The sequence below is a fragment of the Globicephala melas genome, chromosome 14 (genome assembly GCF_963455315.2).
Source record: "Globicephala melas chromosome 14, mGloMel1.2, whole genome shotgun sequence".
NCBI lineage: Eukaryota > Metazoa > Chordata > Mammalia > Artiodactyla > Delphinidae > Globicephala > Globicephala melas.
Genome location: NC_083327.1, coordinates 31,744,680 through 31,765,678, shown reverse-complemented (window position 1 = coordinate 31,765,678; position 20,999 = coordinate 31,744,680). Strand labels below are relative to the sequence as shown.

The following is a 20,999-nucleotide window of genomic DNA, read 5'->3' as shown; positions in this document are numbered from 1 at the left end:
GGAAATTCCCAGGCATTGCTGCTGCCTTGCCCCGGAGAGACTGGAAGATGGTTGTCAGCTCCAAGCTGAAGGAGGGGTGGGAAGGTGCTCTTGTTTGTTGCCAAGCTTAGAAAGGTTGGGGAATAAGAAGGACTCGCATTTGAGCGGTGGTTATTTTGTGCCAGAGGCTCGGAGAGGCCAAGTGACTTAGCCAATATAACACAGCTCAAGAGAGAGCATACCACCCCAGGGCCCAGACTCCAGAGCCCGTCCAACTTCCTATTTGGTATGCTGTTTTTAAGCTGGTAACATTGTACTAGGGTGAACCATATGAAATTGCCATTTCTGTATATTGAAATAGTCCAAAATTGGCAATTTTATGATTCCACCTATTGCTCAGGAAGTAATAGGATGTTTTGCAGAGATTTTACCAAGGTCTATGGATAGTTCACTCTCTTGTTCAATATGGGGTCTCCATTGCTTCCCAGAACCAGTCAGCTGCTATGCAGTATGCTCACTTCCAGGCCCCAGCCCATCTCCCCTCCACCAGTTTAAGCACCAACGGTCATGACATGTTCACAAAACAGCAGTCCAGAAGCATCACCTGTAGACCATTATTTTATTCAGAACATCTAATATTTTACCAGGATTCAAATGCAAGCTGCTGTCTTTACTAGAAGGATATCTTTCCTTTGATTGATTGCTAAATAGATAGAGCTTGTGAAAGGATCTCTTTTTTTTTCCCCTGGGATTTCTTGTTCAAACAGAATTTGTTGTATCCACATCAGTAAAGCCGTGCTAATATGGGCTGCTGGCCAGATCGTGGAAATAGCCTCATTGTGTTGAACTGGATGTCATAATGGTACCCATTAAAGTGGGATTCTCTCTGTGTTTGTACTTTTAAATCCAAGTCCCTTGCCACTTTTTACATCTCTCTGAGAATAGCAACATTCTCTAGCAATGCAATCTGAGAATGTGCTGGCTCTCTCCTCCTACTATTGAAAACCACGATAAAAATAGAATCCTGGTTTCAGAGCATTCTTAGGGGTTTGTGGCTTGCTTCTGCTCCTCGGTCATTCATTTCACTCTCTGCGCTTGTGATGACTGTAATGTGTTCTGGTGGCTGAAGGTAAGGACCCACGAGATTTACTTCTTTCAACACTCCCATTAATTGATATCGGTGTCCAAATATACGACAGGAAAAGAGCAGCATTTTATTTCCTCCAGAACACAGACCTACTAGAGAATGGACTTGAGGATATGAGGAGGGGGAAGGGTAAGCTGTGACAAAGTGAGAGAGTGGCATGGACGTATATACACTACCAAACGTAAAATAGATAGCTAGTGGGAAGCAGCCGCATAGCACAGGGAGATCAGCTCGGTGCTTTGTGACCACCTAGAGGGGTGGGAGGGAGACGCAAGAGGGAAGAGAGATGGGAACATATGTATATGTGTAACTGATTCACTTTGTTATAAAGCAGAAACTAACACACCACTGTAAAGCAATTATACTCCAATAAAGATGTAAAAAAAAAAAAAGCCATTAAGAGACTAGTAATGTCACAGCATTTCTATTAGCTGTTGAAATCTTGCTACAGTCCTGGCAAAGTGAAGTATTTGTTGTGCTGGATTTGGGTAATGGACCCCTGTAGGGTTACAGCTCAGAAATGCTGGAAGGATGAAGCCCACAAAAGGGAGGGCAGAGTGGGTGTCAATCTCATTCCTGCAATTAAAGCAGTTCAAGAAATAGCAAAGTGCAGGGTGGTATTCATTGTGAGGGTTAATTGAAAACCAGGGGAAAATATTTAGAGCCGCTACATGGCATTTCACACTGTAATCACTTTTCTATTTGTGTCTCATCTTGTTGACTCAATAGGACCTTCATTATAAACAAATTTCTATCATTAGAATTAGCTTAATTTCTGTGACTGTAATTAAGAGGATGGTAAGAAATGTTGTAGAGCCTAGTCCTCTCTACTGAAAACTGGGCGTGTTTCTTGCATTCGCTCCGCAAGTATTTCCCCAGTGTCTACCACATGCCAAGCTCTGTGGTAGGACTCTGGTATGACCAAGACAGACAAGGTTCCTACCCTCATGGAGCAAAAATTTTAGTGGGAAGAAATAGATAGTACTTATAAACAAGTAAATATGTTGTATAATGTCAGGAAATGAGGGGGAAAAAATTAAGGGAAAAAGAGATAGAAGTGGTCAGGGAAGTCCTCTCTGAGGACTCTTAAATGAAGGGAGGGAGGCAGCCATACCAAGACCTGCAGGGAGAATATTTCCAGCAGTGGGAAGCAAGTGCAAAGGTCCTGAGGTGGCAATCAGCTTGACAAGTTGACAAATGGAGGAGGTCACTGTGGCTGGAGCAGAGAAAGAGAGAGGAAGAGCAGAAAAAGAGGATGCTAGAATAGGCAGAGTCAGATCATATTGGGTCTCAAGGCTTTGGGAAGCCATTGGAGAGTTTTGAGCCAAAGGCATGGCATGACGTAATTTAAGCTTTGAAAGGATCGTCTGGATGATGTGGAGAATAGGCTTTGGGGTGGGTGATGGGAAGAGGCAGGGAGACCAGTTAGGAAATGATTGTAATTGCCTAGATGAGGGAAGATGATGGCTTGAAAGAGGGAGGTTGTGGTGAAGGATCAGATTCAGGATGTTTTGAAGGTAGACCAATGGGGTTTGCAGATGAACTGGATATGAGTTGTGAAAACAATAGGAGTCAAGGGCAGCACCTAGGTTTTTAGTCTGAGCAACTTGAGTGAATCATGGGAAGAAGCAGATTTGTAGGAAAGGGCAGCAATCAAGGGTTGTGTGTGGACATGTTTAGTTTGAGATACCTGTTATTCATCAGAGTGGAAACACCAGGTAGGCAGTTGGATCTGGGTGTCTTGGAGTGAGGAGGTCTCAGCTGAAGATGAGGGTCATCAGCATATGGAATCTAAAGCCAGTGGAGGGGCTGAGGTCACTAGGGAGTGGGTGTTAATAGAGAAGCAGCCTGAAGACCAAGCCCTACAGCTCTGAGTGGTTTGGGGTCTGCAGGAATGGGAAATGCCCAAGAGGAGGCTTGAAAGGAAGCAAACAGTCAGGGATGGGAATTGTTTGGTGAAATATATGCAGTCAGGGCAGGCCCTGGGGAACATGTGAATTTTGTCTTTGGAATGTTCCCTCCCTTTTCAGTGGTTTTCCATCTTCTCTGTGGTGCCCTTTCTTTCAACGGATTCTTTTAGTTTCTCTCATCCCTGATAACAACTGCTCTAGTTCTCAAAGCGTGGTCCCCTGACTGGTAGCGTCAGCACCATCCAGGAGCTTGTTAAAAATGCAAATTGTGGGCTCTATCCTAGACCTACAAATGAGAAACTCTAAAGAGTGGAGCCCAGCAAGCTGTGTTTTAATACATTTTTCATGTGCTTCTGATGCATGCTGAAATTTGAGAATCACTGCTCTAGAGAAAGAAGCTTATAAACTGAATCAATGAAGGATAATAGATGAGGCTTACCCTATTATCCTTTTCTGAGCCATCTGTCTAAAGCCAAAGAAATAAATGTCTAACAACAGATATTGAGCATCAACCACTAGACCAGTCTTGAGACATATTCATGGGAGCCAAGGAAACATCTCCAGCCCTAAAGATAATAAAAGCAGGCATCTGTCTTTAGTAGTAGGCTGTATTTATAACTATATATTCTGTATAGTATTATACAAGCTCTCTGACTCCAAATATGGGGACAATGAAAAATTTGGCATTTCAGTGGGCAATTCAGAATCTCTAGCAACAATTCAGAACTTATTTTGTTAAAACACAGCTTATTTACCAGGCAATTTAAAATATCTGAATACCAAGACATATAATAATAATGATAATAAAACATTTGTTGAATTGTGAATTCTTATTCATAAAATACATCTCAAATTTATTTTAGCTGTTTAAATAATAGAGTTTAATGTATATTTAGTTAAGCATTACAGTAGTAAGGACTTAAGGAGATTAGAAATAAATGAATCCAATTAAAGAACACATCTGTGAGATTTGATATGTCCTAGGTATGAATGAACTGTTTGCACAGCAACTGTAAAGAAACCGTTAAATGATTAACTATCTAGAAGAGGTTTAATCAAGAATAAATGCTATAGGACACATTTTAAAATATTTAAGTTAAACAGATGAAGACTTTGTGCATTTGAAAACATCGCATCATGCCATCATTTTTTGCTGCATCTTTTCCCAGGGAGTTCGAAGACTGAGGTTCAACTTTTCTGTGATCTGCAGACATGTCAGGGCCTTGTGTTGTGTAGGAAAGGGCAGCGCTTCCAACAGTGCCATGAGGTTTGGCTTTGCGGGGCCTCCTCACACACTGTGGGGAATTGGGGGACCCTGAGATCTTGTGGATAGGATCCCAGTGTTGGGGAAAGATTATTTCTTCGCGATTACAGGTATTTTTCTGTTCCTGGAGTTTGTGTGGAGTTGAAAACAGGAGGTGTGCCCTTTCACCCTCTCTGCCAGAGGATTGTAGGGTTTAGGAATCAGCTTTGTAAGGGTCAGAAGAACTATGTGAGAAAGCTATTCCTGTGAGAATAGAACCTCAGCCAAATATAAGGTGTTAGGTGATGGATTCCCCCATCGCATATCTATCTTAAACATAGGCAGGGTTTTAAAGAGAACATATATTTGAAAAACATCAGCTTAATAATTGACAGTGAAAGTGAGAGGGATGGACAGAGAGGGTGGAGAGGTGAGACAGAATGCAAAGAGGGGGCCAGAAAAACATGTGTGCATTTTATTTTCTATTTGTGAAAAATTTTAAATGTAAGAAAAACTTGGTTGATATTAATATCATTTTTTACTTTCTTTATATTTGGCTTTTTTTTCTCCTCCAGAAGTGGGCTAAAATTAGGGATTCTCCTGGGAAAGGAGACCGACCATTTTTAATTTACGCCTTTGATGAAAGAGGCAGCACATTTTGCATTTAATTTATTCGAATCTAACTTTTAAAGTCCTCCTCAAGAAAATAAGACACAGCACAGCTATAAGATCAATAGGATTTGGAACTTAGACCAGGAAGATTCACAAACATACCTAAAACTTTAGTAGCTAGATATAGAATGAATTCTGAACGTAAAAAAATAAGTTCCTCAGAGCAAGAAATGTGGCCCCAAAGTAGGGTTTATGCCATTTAAACAATGACAAATATGTCATCTATAACTCATATGGAACTAAATTGTTTTAAGAAGCTCTGTGGCAAGACTTTCTTTTTTTCAGTTATAAGTAATATTTTAAGTTATAGTCTCCAAAGAAGGAAACGTAAAGTCCTATAGTTCACTTGAAAGCCTTCAGAGACAGATAATTCTGTCAGGTAGGAAGGGTGGAAAATAGATCAGAAAGAAAGTGAAATGTACAGGCACCAAGAGAGCATAAAGTCATTTGGACATTTAAAAATTATAAATAGTGTGCATGAGAAGTTGAACCTATGGGAAAAGAAGTTTAGTAGTGCTTTCTCTCTTTGTAATTTAACATTCACAAAGAAGAAACCCTGGATATATAAGGAAAAGAAATTGGGGAACCATTTCACAATGAGGTAGGAGTGCCTGAAATTTGCCTCAATTAGTGTTTCTTTTTCAATAATTTTTTTTCTGATTATAAAACTCATACATGTTTATTACAGAAAAAACTAAGATAATGTGGAATGGTATAAAGAGAATGTAAAGAACATCATTAATTTATTTTCCAGAACTCCTCTGTTAACATTTTAGTTTTTTGCCTCCCACTATGGTACATGCATATACATGCCTATACAGTACATGTTGATTTAAAAAGAGAAAATTTTTCACATTGTCAATAGTATTTTTCACATTGTTAGAGTAAAAAAAAAAAATGAATGACTGCATAGTATTTTATCACATTAGTAGGCCATAATTAAGTAATGCTTCTATTGTTGGTTCCTCCTATTTGTTTATAATTAAATACAAGAAATTACACTGATAAACACCCTTGTATATAGACTTTTGATACTCATCTCTGATGATTTTCATAAGATATATTCCTAGAGGTGGAATTACTGGATTTAAGGTATGAACATTCCTAAGACTCTTGGTAAACATTGCTAGTTCACTGTCTTAGCAGTAGTATATAGAAATACCCATTTATTTCACCTTGCCTTCATTGAGATTTACTGTCATTTAAAAAATCTTTGCCAATTTGAAAGGCAAGAATGACATCTGGTAGCTGCCTTAATTCACACAGGTTACTAGTAGTGAGGCAAAACCTTAAAAAAATTATTTCTCAGCAATTTGTGCACTGCTTACATCCTTTTCATGTTTTTCTGTTGCAGAGATATTGTATTCATTAGTGATTTTTGGAAGTGTTTCTCTGGATGTTTAAAGCACTATTCCTACTCACCCCTTCATTACAACTGTAATGGTTCCAAAGACATGGTTGAGGATGAAATTAATTTAGTATTCTAGTTTGCCTAAATATCACATATGCCATGCCTGAATTATAACTTGATAAAAAATAAGTGCATTTAATTAATATACGTACCACTAAAACGGTAGCATATGATTTGTTTCTTTGACTTAAGATCTCACAGAATTTCAGAATGATCATTATTAATTATAATCTGGGAATTTGAGAATCCCTCACATAAACTTGCTTACTTAGCAGATATTTCTTTCTTATTTATGTAGAAATGTTTGCCAGTTTTTTGAATTTTTGGTCATTCGGATTGGAGTAGAATAACAGTTTATTGCAATGAGAATTATTTTGTTAATCACTTGCAAGTGAGCGTCTGTTCTCTGTAAGATATTTGTGCTAGACAGTAAACAGAGACTACTAGAAGATAAGGAATTTAAGATATGCCATTCACTGTGAGACAGATTTACAAGTGCCAAATGAGGGTGGGACAGTGACTGGTAGAGGAGCTAAGAGGAGGGAGCAGGGAGAGATCACTGTGGCCAATGGGGAGAAGAGAACAAAGTCAGATGCAATATGGTGACCGGTCTGGATTGAACTATATTTCAACTTGTGTCGTGGGTTTGTATGAAAGTGTTACACTATCCCTGTTGTGAGGATTGTTGGTCTTGCCACATCTTACATTATAGTTTTTGACTTACTTTTTGGTTGTTGTTGTTTGTTTACATCCCTGTCTTTCCTTCTTGAAATCACAATGTGATAGTAAACCTCATTCACTATCATGTAATACTTACTCTCACATACGAGAAGGGTAAGTCATCCCTTACCCTTGTGAGGCCATCCACTCCATAGCATGTTGGATGAAACCTACAAAATGGAGGAGAAAGAGGTTTCTAGGCAATGTTTATGGAAACCCCAAGACTTTTGGGGAACTACTAAAATCACCAAATCAAATGGAGAAAACCACAAGGGGCAAACACAAATCCACTTATTAGTATGAGACTATTACATTTAGTATTAGTATGAGACTATTATGAAGGGTAATAGTCTCATATTACTATGAGACTATTACATTTCCAAGGGTGCCTTAGCCTAATTTCCTAGCAGATTGTCTAAGTCTGTGAGCCCCTCACAGTATGGAATCCTCCTTATCAGATATCTCTGCTGGGCTCTGTGGGGGCCTGAAAATGAAACAGAAAGTAGGTCTCTCTGCTGCAGAGGTCTACCCAGTGGCCAGGCAGCAACTCTGCCAGAATCAAAAGAAGGTCATGCACTTCGTGTAACAGTGACTCTAGAATCCAATTAAAAAGTTTAGTATAAGGCACAGTCATTCCTACTTAATCCGATCACGGTTTAATGCAATCCTTTTCTTATTTCAGTCAGCGCCTTTGGAGCCAAATCAATTGTATGTCTTTGTTTCCACGTTTTCCTCGGTAATTTGATCACCTTCAGCCGTTAAAAAACAACAAAAAAAGCTCAATTGGGAAATCTGGCAACATCTTTTACAAATTGCCACATAACATAAAGTCAACAAACTCCAGAAGGCCAGCTCCAAAACAGACGTGACAGAAACCAAAAATTCAGTGGAAACAAAAGCAGAAAAGGGTAAGGCAGAGCTGAAGAGGGAAATTCTTGCAAAGAATCTTGACTCAGCATGAGCTGATCAAATACTGTTGATTACTTCTCTGTATAATCATCCCAACTCGCTTGAAGGCCGTACATATGTTGGTGCTGCTGTTGGCATCATGGATGCCAGTCTCCCAGTCAAAATGCTAGACATAATATTGATGCATTTCTCTGAAGCGGACAGTACCTTTCAGCAGCGAAGACACCTTTCATTTGCTTTGCAAGGGCATCACAGTGAGCTTCCCATATGGCAATTTGGCATTTACCTTGTGAGTGGTCGTGGAATATTGCTTAAGGAAAGGCTGAGAAGGCCAATGATGCAAAAATAGCCCCTTTTATTCTATTGGAATTTGAGTAATTCCAAATATGTACATGCCTATTATAAAGTTTAGAGTAGACTCAGATGGTTAATTCTGCAAATTGAATGATTTCTGACTGTCCATAATGGAATAAGAGGATTACTTTGGTCTGTGTAAATATGGGTGAGATTGACAAGCTGCAAGTCCTAGTGATTGCAAATTACCCATTTCACATAGCTTTCAGAGCCTAGGTACCTGAGGATGTCTATGGCGCTGGTACAAGTCATTAAAAAGAGAACCAAAAAAAAGTAAATTGAAAAATATGCCAAATGGCATATGTCAGTTCCTCTTTCAATATGCCAATCATATCTGGGAGAACAGCGTGAGCTGCCCTTGAGAGGGTTACCTATGGGGTCCTTAACATGGTCTATGAGGCACTTCTCAAGAAAGCTTGAGCAGGGCTGAGTCCTTCCTTTATTAAAGTCACCTAAGTCAAGCTCCTCACCATTCTCATTTCAGAGTCTAAGTTCTGTGCACCCACGTATTTTATTTTGTCCCACTCCACAGGGAAGCACTGAACGGCTTTACTAGGCATACAACTAACTTTGAGGATGTGTGTGTATACCAGAATACACCTCACTAGGGGGAGGGGGAGAGGTAGAGCCAGACTCTTCTTTGTGTCTGAGTTTGGAGGAGGGAAATGGAACTCAGTAATGTGATTCCCATCAGCATCTAGACCTTTAATCTATACAAATGAAATACTCAATTTAATAGAATTCTGAAAGTAAAACAAATGCTTTGTTCTCAGTGAATCTGCCATGCAGAGTTGCTCTTGGCAGTACATCAACCGTACTTGAAATGTCTTTAAGTGGGTATTTTTTTATTGTGCTTTTCATCCTAACACATCTTTTGAGCTGTTAGAGTCTCGAACAGAGAAACAGGAAGGCCGAGCTCCTCTCCGAATGCCAGGTCTGTTTTGCTCTATGGTCTTCATTTGCTGACTTAGCAATAAAGGACTTAATGAACTTAATAAATATGTTGGCCACACTACAATACAGTTTAGAAGCTAAAAAGGAACAGAGCAAACGAAAATGAGTTTGAGATAGAAAGGAAAGAAATACAGCATAGGGAAGTATTTGTAATGAAAGGTATTACAGTTGCTACCAAAGTGAAACTGTCGCTTTGGGGAAATCAGGTGCCAAAAAGTGCCATCGAGGGTGGAAGTGAAGAAATAATACTATTTATTGAGCATTTACTATGTTCTAGGTACTGGGCTATAAGCTTTCCACATAATATTTCATCTGAACCTCAGCACATCCCTGTGATTTTTTTTTTTTTTTTTTTTTTTTTTTTTTGCGGTACACGGGCCTCTTGCTGTTGTGGCCTCTCCCGTTGCGGAGCACAGGCTCCGGACGCGCAGGCTCAGCAGCCGTGGCCCACGGGCCCAGCCGCTCCGCGGCATGTGGGATCCTCCCAGACCGGGGCACAAACCCGTGTCCCCTGCATCGGCAGGTGGACTCTCAACCACTGCGCCACCAGGGAAGCCCACATCCCTGTGAATTTTAAAGAGGAAATTAAAGTCTAGACAGGTTATCACACAGTAAGAGGCTCAAACTGTGATCTACCTGACTTCATGATCTACTGCTTAATTTTGGCAGATTTGTTTTTGTATTTTTTGGTGCACCAGAACATTAATATTTTAACTGGTGTATCCAAAGTATAACTCTTTTTGTATTTATTAGCTTTTTCATGTGTATATGTAGAAATTAAAAGCATTTACTGGCTTTCAAATTTTATTTAGGCCTATTTAATTTGGAGTGTTTTCTTCATTGGAAACTATGCAAAAATTTTGGAGAGACTTTTTCAGTAGTTGAAATGCATACTCTGGGGTCTGATAATGTGCAAGAGAAAAGTGAATCCTTGTTTACTCTCTGCTTGTAGCCATGAAGTCTCTGTGCTGAAATGTCGCATTAAGAATGAGTTGACAAAAATGATTTGACCAGTTTTCAGGGGTGCATGATTTTTGCTGTCAGTCTTAGGGACTGGATGGATACTCTGCTGCCCAGCAGACAGAAGTACACTTGACACAGAAGATGGTCAAGGATGGGGGCTCTACCCCCTGTCAGAGCCTAGCTTGCTCACTGTCATATCCATGTGATCTCAGGGCCAGGTGGGTCTGGGGACTCACAGCCCACAAGGGTCTTTTTCCCCAGAGAAAGGCTTTTGGGCTCCAAGTTATTAGTCGTCATTGAAGAAAACAGTCCTTTTTTAGTTGCATCCTTACCTTCTTCCTCTTCCATCTATGTGAACTCTTGTGCAAAATGCCATTGGGGGCTTCCCTGGTGGCGCAGTGGTTGAGAGTCCGCCTGCCGATGCAGGGAACACGGGTTCGTGCCCCGGTCCAGGAAGATCCCACATGCCGCGGAGCGGCTGGGCCTGTGAGCCATGGCCTCTGAGCCTGCGCATCCGGAGCCTGTGCTCCGCAAAGGGAGAGGCCACAGCAGTGACAGGCCCGAGTACAGAAAAAAGAAAAAAAAAAATGCCATTGGAATAAAGTAGGTCTTGACTCTAATCTTCTAGGAACTTAGAATCCACTGGGAAAGATAAGACATAATCTCTTGAAAAATAAGATTAGAGGAGGAAAGAGATAAGCTCCTGGGTCCTTCCCCACTTCCCTCAGGAACTGGCCCTGGTGCCTTGGTCATGAGGGTAGTGGCTTAGTCCTTCTGTTCATTGCTGTGTCCCCACGGCCACCACAAAGATGCTTAGTAAACACATACTGAAGGAATAGATGGGCTTAGCAGCTGGGAAGGGCTTCCTAGAGGCGAGTGGGATCTAAGATAGTTCTTTATAAGAGGGGTTTTATAAGTATGTGTTGGAGTAGAGAGAAAATCAGGAAAGTATAAGGTCAGTTTGGGGAGAACTGTTTTGGATGAAGTGAGGGGCTAATGAAGGAAAATTCTGAGATATTGTCAGAAAAATAGGTGGGCACCACATTTTGGCGGGCATTGAGGTTCTGACCAGGGAATGATCAGAGCCTGTGCCATGTGTTGTCCTTGGGAGTCGATTAGAGCTTAGAGTGTATAGCAAACCAGTGATGTGATCAGACTCCCCAAGCCCAGGAGACAATTTCCATGCCTACCTTCTAAATTTTGGGGTTTTTTTGGCCACGTGGCAGGTGGGATCTTAGTTCCCCGACCACGGATCAAACCCATGCCCCCCACCAAACAGCACAGAGTCTTAACCACTGGACCGCCAGGGAAGTCCCTACTTTCTAAATTTTTGTTACTCACATAGGTGAAATTTTTTTTTTTAACTTTCACTGAGTAGATGGACTGTTTGATAAGAAGCCATTGCAATTTGATGACATCTATCACTACACTCCAGTTAGTTGCATTGATATTATTGGACCTGTTTTAGCTGGTTTCTATTCCTGGTCACTTGAGGAGGAACTCCTTGCCTGAATTATACTTTTGCTTTTGCCGGATCTCTCTGTAGAAGAATAGGTAGGGAAAAGGAAAAGAAGGTTAATGAATATTCGCTGAACCATGGACATCTGCCAGTCACTTTAACATATATAATTTTATCAATTTGTTACACTGAATATAGCTATCTTAATCTGAAGAGCATTGAAGATGCACAGAAAATGTTTAAAAACCCATTAGAGAAAGGAACCCATTAGAGAAAGGAAAAATAAGCTAAGAAAAAAATAAAGGAAGCCGTGGAGTTTGTTGCCCGAAATGCCTGACCTGAGGACTTGTATACTTGCTAGAGGTGGTGACACATCAGCCTTGGGCTCAGGGCTTTTGACTTCATTGCAAAGAGGGAAACATGATGAATGATATGATTCACAGTGCTCATGAGATAAAAAGAAATCAATTACTCAGGAGCAGCTCAGCTAGTTCTGGAACCTGAGAGAAAATGCTCCCACGAGTCCTCACAAAGAAGACTCTGAAACATTTTAGTCAGGCTGCCAGTGGGAAGGGGTGAGGAGTGAGCTGAGACTCCCCGCTGCCTGGAAGCAGGCTGAGGTGGTAGCTGGGGGCAGGGCCAAGCTGTCATCTGTAGTCCCTCAATGCCTCAACAATACCTTTGTAACGAACTTTCTGAGATACACTCTTTATCCCGGTCATATCACAGTCTGCAGTTATTATGTTTATTTGGTTATTATTTCTTCTCCCCAATAGATTGTAATCTGCACAAGGGCAGGGACTCTAAATGCCTTATTTATCCTTTCATCTCCATATAGCACAAAGTCTGATATATATTAGCAGCCTAATAAATATTTACTGAATGAAGGAGTAAAAAGAACTGGTGGGAATGTGTACCCTAAGGTAACTGAATTAGTTAGCCTGTTGAAAGGGATTTTTTAAAAATATATAATTTAATTAATTAATTTGTTTATTTTTGGCTGTGTTGGGTCTTCATTGCTGTGCGTGAGCTTTCTCTAGTTGCAGCGAGCAGGGGCTACTCTTCGTTGCAGCGTGCGGGCTTCTTGTTGTGGTGGCTTCTCTTGTTGCGAGCACGGGCTCTAGGCGAGCACGGGCTTCAGTAGTTGTGGCACGTGGGCTCAGTAGTTGTGGTTTGCAGGCTCTAGAGTGTTGGCTCAGTAGTTGGGGTGCACAGGCTTAGTTGCTCTGTGGCATGTGTGATCTTCCTGGACCAGGGCTCGAACCCGTGTCCCCTGCATTGACAGGTGGATTCTTAACCACTGTGCCACCAGGGAAGTCCCGAAAGGGATTTTTAACTAATAAGCTAGATACACTAGTTTGCTAGCCATACGAATATTTGGAATGTTTACCTAGAATGATTGATCTAGGAGCAGCTGATAGAAGACATTCTTCTTGCCAGTGATCAGATAGCATCAGATGGTCAATTGTCTATGGCGCTCACCCCACACAGACAATTTTTAGAGTAAATTTTATAATCCATATCTTACCAGTGAGGACACAAAAGCTCAGCGAATTTGAATTATAGATTTATTTTCTACTTATATAAAAATAATGAAAAATGTATTTTTTAATCAAGACATCTTCATGAGTATATCATATAATTTAGCTGTGGTACCTGGGGCAGCTACATTCAGAGGCATTAGTTACATGTTAGGCACTTCTAAAATAATCAAGGTGTTTGTGGAAACCAGTTACATGGTTAACTTTTTCTTGCTTCCTTTTTGAATATGAATGGCTGTCATTTCTGGTAAGAGAACATGTGTATCCATTTCCTGTGGTGGCCGATTAAGGGCTGTGTCTTCCCACCCTGCAGAGACACGGAATACAAAGGGCTGCAGCTCTCCCTGGATCAGATCTCAGCCTCCAAACCAGCCTTCTCCTATGCAGGCAGCTCCACTCCTGCCATGACTGACAGCAGAAAGGGGGCCAAGTCCAGGCTCTCCAGCTCAAAGTCAAAGTCCAGGACTTCCCCATACCCTCAGGTAGGTGCACAGCCATTTGGCCACTTCCTGTTTTTGTGACTTGGTTTGGTCTCACAGGAGAGGAAGTATTGAAGCTGTTTGGAATTAATTATCTGGCTTTAGTACATTTAAAACTTCTATAAATCTGGAAAGCTTTCTAAAAATATCTTCTTCCTTTAAAATAACTGTGCTAGTAAAAATTTGAAGTGATCTTGTGGTTTACTGCTTTTATATGAAGGTTGTGAGAGGCTTAGTGGCAGTCAGAGCCATAACTTTATTTCAAGGAGATTGGTCCTAAATTTTTTCCTCTACACTGATTAACCAGAAAGAAGTAGCCAGCATAGAAAAATATGGAAAACAAGAGCTTGATGTAGAAAATTGAATCTTAGGACAGGAACTGAAGTCAAAGGATAAATTAAGAGGTGGAGGCAAAAAGATCAAGGATACATTTCACCATGAGATTTGAGCACAGATGGACTATTTATGGGGAGGAATGAAACAAAGAGGGTCTTCCAGATGGCAGGAATGGTAGAAAAAGCAACCCTCTTCTCATCTTTGCAAGGTGGTGAGCTGATGAGACCCAGAGGAGGTATTCCAGAAACACTGCAAGGTACAAAGATGAGTCCTGATGCTCAGAAGGAAAAAAAGAATGTCTTTCTTCATTAGCCACTGAGATATAGAAGCTTGTCTGTGTCAAGGTGTAGGGACAACTCTCTGCTGGCCTGAAGGAAGTGGGACAGAACTGAGGATTTCCCACTCTCCATACCCTGTGACCACCTCCACCTTTAAGGGTGCCACATCCAAATCCCTGCAGTTCATTAGAGTAACTCAGGAGATGATTCCTTGGCTAGTATAAAACCAAGCTGAATTCAGAGGCATTTCATCAAGGTGGTCTTTATCATTTGTGTTTCTAAATATATTTTTTAAAGTAAAAATGGCAAACCAGTGGGTCCAGAAACTATTATTTTCTTACTTATCAGAGCTATATTATTCTGTTGACTTCTACAAGTGGGCACTGCTTGAGGAAATGTCATTCATTGAACTAATGGTCACTAAGAAGCTACTATTTGCTAGATTATTTTAGCAGCTTGGTGTGCGAATGTGAGAAGATCATGGGCCCCAAGGGACTGATGTCTGGTGCCACAGAGACCAGATTTCTTTACCCTGACAAAAGGGAGGGGAGTAGATGTGTGATGCCTGGACATTTTTCTTTTTTCTTTTTTTTTTTTTTTTTTGCGGTACGCGGGCCTCACACTGTTGTGGCCTCTCCCGTTGCGGAGCACAGACTCCGGACGCGCAGGCTCAGCGGCCATGGCTCATGGGCCCAGCCGCTCCGCGGCATGTGGAATCTTCCCAGACCGGGGCATGAGCCCGTGTCCCCTGCATTGGCAGGCGGACTCTCAACCACTGCACCACCAGGGAAGCCCTGGACATTTTTCAATGTACACCTTCTTTTATGAGGACTGAGCACGTTACTTATAAAGTGCATTTTAGTTCAAGTCACTATGGAGGAGGAGTTGCTTCTTTTTATTGAATATCTGAGCAGCTTTTCTTATTACTATCTTATACCTTGGGAAAAGAGTTTTACTGTCTCTTTTTAGTACTTGGAAGGATGAATTACTCCTTTGGGTAATTCTATCCTTATATGGATAGGAGTGCTGGACACTTAGATGAAAGGAGAATTTAAATTAGGAAATACTAAGTTAAGAAGGAGTTTGTCCGTTGTTATATAGAAATTAAGCCACAAAAACAAAATCTCCCCACTGGACTTCCAAAACCTCATTGCCTATGTTTTCTTTCATGCTCAGCTCTTAAGTCTAAAATTTCTTTAGTTTACTCTAATTGTAGACCACCTACACATTTTTAAAAAAATGTTTTAACTGACATCAGACTGCTCCTTGTGTTTATGTGGGGAGGAGTTAATTTGAAAGTTGTACATGTTTCATAGTTTTAAAAAAAAGCAATGCAGAAGAGTGGAAAGTAGAAAATCACCCACTGTTTCCTCCTTTTCCCTCTCCAAAATGGTGGTTTCTTCTAGAAATATTCTATGATGTATCTATAAAAATCAGTCACATGCACACACATATATCAACATAGGGTTTCTCTTGACTTTTTTGTGTTCATTTTTGTGATTAATACTTATATAAATGTAATCCTTAGAATTTTGGCCCTATGTCTCATTTGAAGTCTCAGTCATGAATTAAGTTCACTTAACATTTATGTGCCTAGTAAAGGTTATTCTTTAATTATGTTTGCTTTAGATAATCATGGTGCTAGGTCAATCATTGACTGAGTTTCTAGTACATGGGCTACTAATATGTAGAAATCAGAAACGGAACACAGTCTTGCTTTCGAGGAGCCACTTGTGTAGACAGAAAAAGGAACAGTCTTTGCAGTGAATTGTCATGGGGTGAGCAGAGGGTCCTCTGGGGACACAGTGGAAAAGCATGACATCCAGGGCAAACTCATCTGTTTCTGCTGGAAGAAAACAACTCAATACCACCATCTTGGATTCTAAATCCTCAGAAATTTTAAAGAAAAAAATAATTTAGCTTCTCAGAAGTCTTATTTGGTCCAAATTGCCCTTATATTATTATCTTTTATTATTTTTTTAAAATTTATTTATATTTTTTGGCTGCATTGGGTCTTCGTTGCTGCACACAGACTTTCTCTAGTTGTGGCGAGCGGGAGGTACTCTTTGTTGCAGTGCGCGGGCTTCTCATGACGGTGGCTTCTCTTGTTGTGGAGCACGGGCTCTAGGTGCGCAGGCTTCAGCAGTTGTGGCACACGGGCTCAGTAGTTGTGGCTCGCGGGCTCTAGAGCGCAGGCTCAGTAGTTGTGGCGTACGGGCTTAGTTGCTCTGTGGCATGTGGGATCCTCCCGACCAGGGCTCGAACCCGTGTCCCCCGCATTGGCAGGAGGATTCTTAACCACTGCGCCACCAGGGAAGTCCCGCCCTTATATTATTAAGGAGTACTCATTCTTCAGTTTTCTTGCACCATTGCTCTTATGTGTCTTAGACTCAGTAAATGCTAGCTGAGTGCCTACATCAGAAAGATGCTACACTGGCCATTGTGATGAATGAGGGTAGAGGGTAGGTGTTGGGGAGAAGGTGCTAGAATATAAAGAAATGGTATAAGAAATGCCCTTAAGTGTTGCAGTACAGTTGGAATGATAAGTTATATACTAGGATAAGGAGTGTATAGAAGATGATGTATACAAAAGGCTTTAGGAGTGGTGTCAGCCTGGATGACTGGGGAGGGTGTTGACCTGGCTTTGAGGGTAGAATTCAGGTATATGCACATAAGGGAAAGGAGAGGACACTTCAGAAAGACCAAGATTCTGAAGAGATGCAGGAACACACTGTTAGTGTGACTGGGCCTTGGGTGAAGTGGGGTAGGGTAGGTCCCTGTGGATAAGGCCAAGGGGTTATATGTTTGGAAGCATTCATTGATTAGTGCCAATATCTACTAGGCCAAGGAGTTTAGATTTTGCTGTGTGGAAAACCTGTAAAGGCTTTGAACAGGAAATGAGAGCATTAAGTTGGTGGAAGCAAGGCAGACTACTCGAGATACTCGTTTTAGTAGTCTTGACGTGAGCCTAGGAAGGTCTGAGCTAAAGTTCTCAGCTGAAGTGAAAAGCATCGTAGAGGAAGGATGAATAAAATTATTTCTATCCTTGGCTGCTTCTTTTATCCTTGTTCTTCTTCTCATCGTAGATGTATTTTGATCATTATAGATTTATTTTGAAATTATATTTTAAAGCTTACATTTTTTAGTTAATGACACACTTACACTGAATTTCCCTTTATATTTTAACAGACCCATAATAAATACATTTTTATTCACTGAATTGTCAAGCTTTGCTTGGTATTTAATTTTAACTGCTTTTGCCTCTTCTCAAAAATAAAGAGAAAATCTTTTATTTTTTGTTATTTCCATGTTTACATGTTTTTAGCATGCAAATTCTCCTCAGGTTTTTTCAAGAGGCCATTTCCAGAGCAAAATTGAGCTCGTAGGGTAACATCTTGTACCTTTTATTAGTTATGAAATGGTGATTTAATGATTCTATCAATATTATTTATTAGGCTCTTTGCTCTATTATATATTAGGCATATCTAGAAATTTCTAACGGACGTTCGAAGCATGGCAAACAGCAACATTGCTTTTTGGAATTATCTAGGCACCCTTATTTGAAGACGTGAGACATGCACAAGTTGTAATGCGCTGCCATCACCGAGTTTGTCTGCAGTAGTAGATGAACTTTCAGGTCCCCTCCTGGTATGAGATGCCCTTGGGAATAACTTGATTATATTATAGTCACTTAATGAAAGACTGAATCACCTTTGTACCTCTATGTATTACTCGGGACAAGAGAGGTCAAAATGGAATTGTTTTGAATGGTTTTGGAAAAATTGTTGTAAGAAATATTATAGATAACTTCCAAAGATTCTGCAGCTAGCTACTGTGCTGCTGTAGAGCTATCTTACCACTATGACAGTTGTATTTTATTGTTATTGAGTTTATATTCATGAAAATAGTAACTTATTTTTTTCACAGTTCTGTTGAATTAGAAATATTGAGCTTATAGAATTTATTTTTCAGATCTTATCTCTAGCAATTGTTAGCAGCAATTGCTAGAGTCTTTTTCACCTATTTTTTTGGAACTAGTCATGGCTACTCTAATACAGTTGGAAGTTATCCTGCCATAGTTTAGCCACGTCAATCATGAATAAACTGTCTCCTGATTCCAGTTTCCTTTTAAACTTCTCCTCTTGGCATGTTTATAGTTGTTACGTTTATTAGAGACAGTGCGTGCCCTCTGGTTTTACTGCATCATTCTGTCCTCCTCTTGCTTTTTCCCTAGTCAGTAATAAGCAATACACTATATAATTCTGTAATAACAGTGCATGCATAAAACCATGTATGCTTCTGAAACCTGAAAATATTTAATCTCTTGTTACAGATACACTGTAACACTTGCAGGTTTAACTTCACATCTGTTACTTTAAATAATCCCACAGAACCCTCTTAATTTTCACTGCCAGCAATCTGGTTTCCTTTTGGTGAAGGTAGAAACTCTCTCCCTGCAAAGGTTCTTTCTGGCCTCAAAAAAAAAAATACATCAGGGCTTCCCTGGTGGCGCAGTGGTTGAGAGTCCGCCTGCCGATGCAGGGGACACGGGTTCGTGCCCCGGTCTGGGAGGATCCCACATGCCCCGGAGCGGCTGGGCCCGTGAGCCTTGGCCGCTGAGCCTGCGCGTCCGGAGCCTGTTGCTCCGCAACGGGAGAGGCCACAACAGTGAGAGGCCCGCGTACCGCAAAAAAAAAAAAAAAAAAAAAAAAATACATCAGTGACTGCTATGCTGACTTTTTAGGCTACAGAGAACAGAAGGACCGAGAATTTCTCAAGTGTAGTTTTCCCTTACACATAGTAATTTTATCTCTACCAGGATAGATGTCCTTCATTTCATGTTTTATGTTAAATGAAAACATGTAATCCTTGACCATTACCAACGACAAAAACTTTAATGCATCATGCAAAAAAAAAAAAAAAAAAGAGGTTATCTTCTCTGAAATTCTTATACTACAGGCTTGTTTATATTTTCTGGCTATGTCTAAACTTCAGATATCTTCTCTTCTATAGAAATCTCAGGAGATTATTAAAGTGGACACTTATGGTCTTTTTAGATTGTCTTCATAAATAAACCTCTAAGTATTATTTTAGAAAGCACTTCACTCAGTAAGGTGAGACCTCTGTGTTACAGATTTGTACTTTGGTTTTTACCAACTCTTGCATTTAGTTAAATATTTATTATGTGCACTAAAATGCTAAAGGTGGGCCCTTAAGGAACCATGTCCATGGTCTCACTGGGGAGGCAAGACCAACATTTTAGAGAGGAATTGTAAGATGTGGCTGGTCATGGGACCTCCAGGCCCCTGCAGCTACCTTTTCATTCCCTTGGCACATGGTTGGGGGAGGGGCAGACTCCCCATTAATCAGCCTCCTTATACCCCCAAATTTACCTTCCACTACCCTGCTTCTCTCTCTTCACTCAGCCACATGGGTTTCAGGAGGAACCTGGGGCCTTGTTTGAAATAGACCAGTGAAGTCTGCTAAAAAGCACACACAAATTTGCTGAGGGGATGTGCAAGGTCAAGGAACGGTCTGATTAAGTGAGTCTGCAGAGAAAGTTGACATTTTAGGAGGTGTGATGGATAGAATGGGTGATGAGATGGAAGGAAATAACAATGGGGCCGGGCAAAAGTGGTTGCTTCTAGGACAGTCTACCTGCCATTACAGGGAACTTCTTTGTCCTTCACCTTGCTTGGGAGCACGATAGTATAAATATTTGTAAAGGTAAGGTAACTATTTATGGTAGATAACTAGGTATATGGGATTCGAAATAGGACCAAAAGATGATATACTTTCTTGCTAAATAGTTTACTCAAGGAGGCAGATATCGCAAACAACACTGTTTCATTGGTGTTTACTAAAACATACGATATATAATGATATGTATTGTGTAAAACGCATTCCCAATAGCGAGAATCCAATGATGACAAATCTCACACAAATTGAAATAAACGGATGGCTGTGTTTAGTCACATGAGATTTATATATTAGGCAGCAGGACTTCATTGAATAAGAAAAGACCAATGAGAAGAAAAAAATGAAAAAAAGTGGCATGAATGAGACTTTGCAAAAATTATAAGATGAAAGGAAGAAAATTTGGAGGCAGTAAATGGGGACTTTAAGATCCTTGAGGACAGGAGATGTTACCCTTGCTAACAAGATTGCCTTGGGCACCCAAAAGCCCTCAGGACATATTGAGTGAGTGGGTAAATGAACTGATGGATAAGCCCACCAAGGTGAAGTTGATAAGATAGGTGGATAAAGAAACAGAGGAGAGATGAGATGACCTGGCTAGACAGCCCTTTCCCCAGAGGCTTACAGATTCAGTGGGGGAGATAAAAATGTAAACGGATAATTTAAACACAGCATAGTAGGTATGTGATAAAGGCATGTGTTGGCCGTGGTGTAGCTATGGTGGTGTGTGTTGGGGGCTCACCTGTCCTTCCAGCAGTGAACTGGAGGAGGGAATTGGGGGCTGAGAGTGAGAGAACCAATAGCCTCCAAGCTTAGAGACCTTCATGCCATGGGGAGTTTCCAGCAGGTTCAGATTTATTCCTATTTTCAAGGTTTGCAGTGAGCTGCAGGTTGACAGTTAATACAGCCCTGAACCCCTTGGGAGCACCCTCAAGGACCAGACTCAT

The 20,999-nt window shown here is 40.7% G+C and overlaps 1 protein-coding gene across 1 annotated transcript in view; it reads left to right on the top strand.

Moving 5' to 3' along the window:
- Positions 1-20,999, top strand: part of SIM1 (SIM bHLH transcription factor 1) — a 66,385-nt gene that overhangs the window by 26,834 nt on the left and 18,552 nt on the right. The window contains exon 9 of the mRNA XM_030882962.2: positions 13,576-13,744. Coding sequence (XP_030738822.2) covers positions 13,576-13,744 — 169 coding nt within the window. The remainder of the gene's footprint in view (positions 1-13,575; positions 13,745-20,999) is intronic.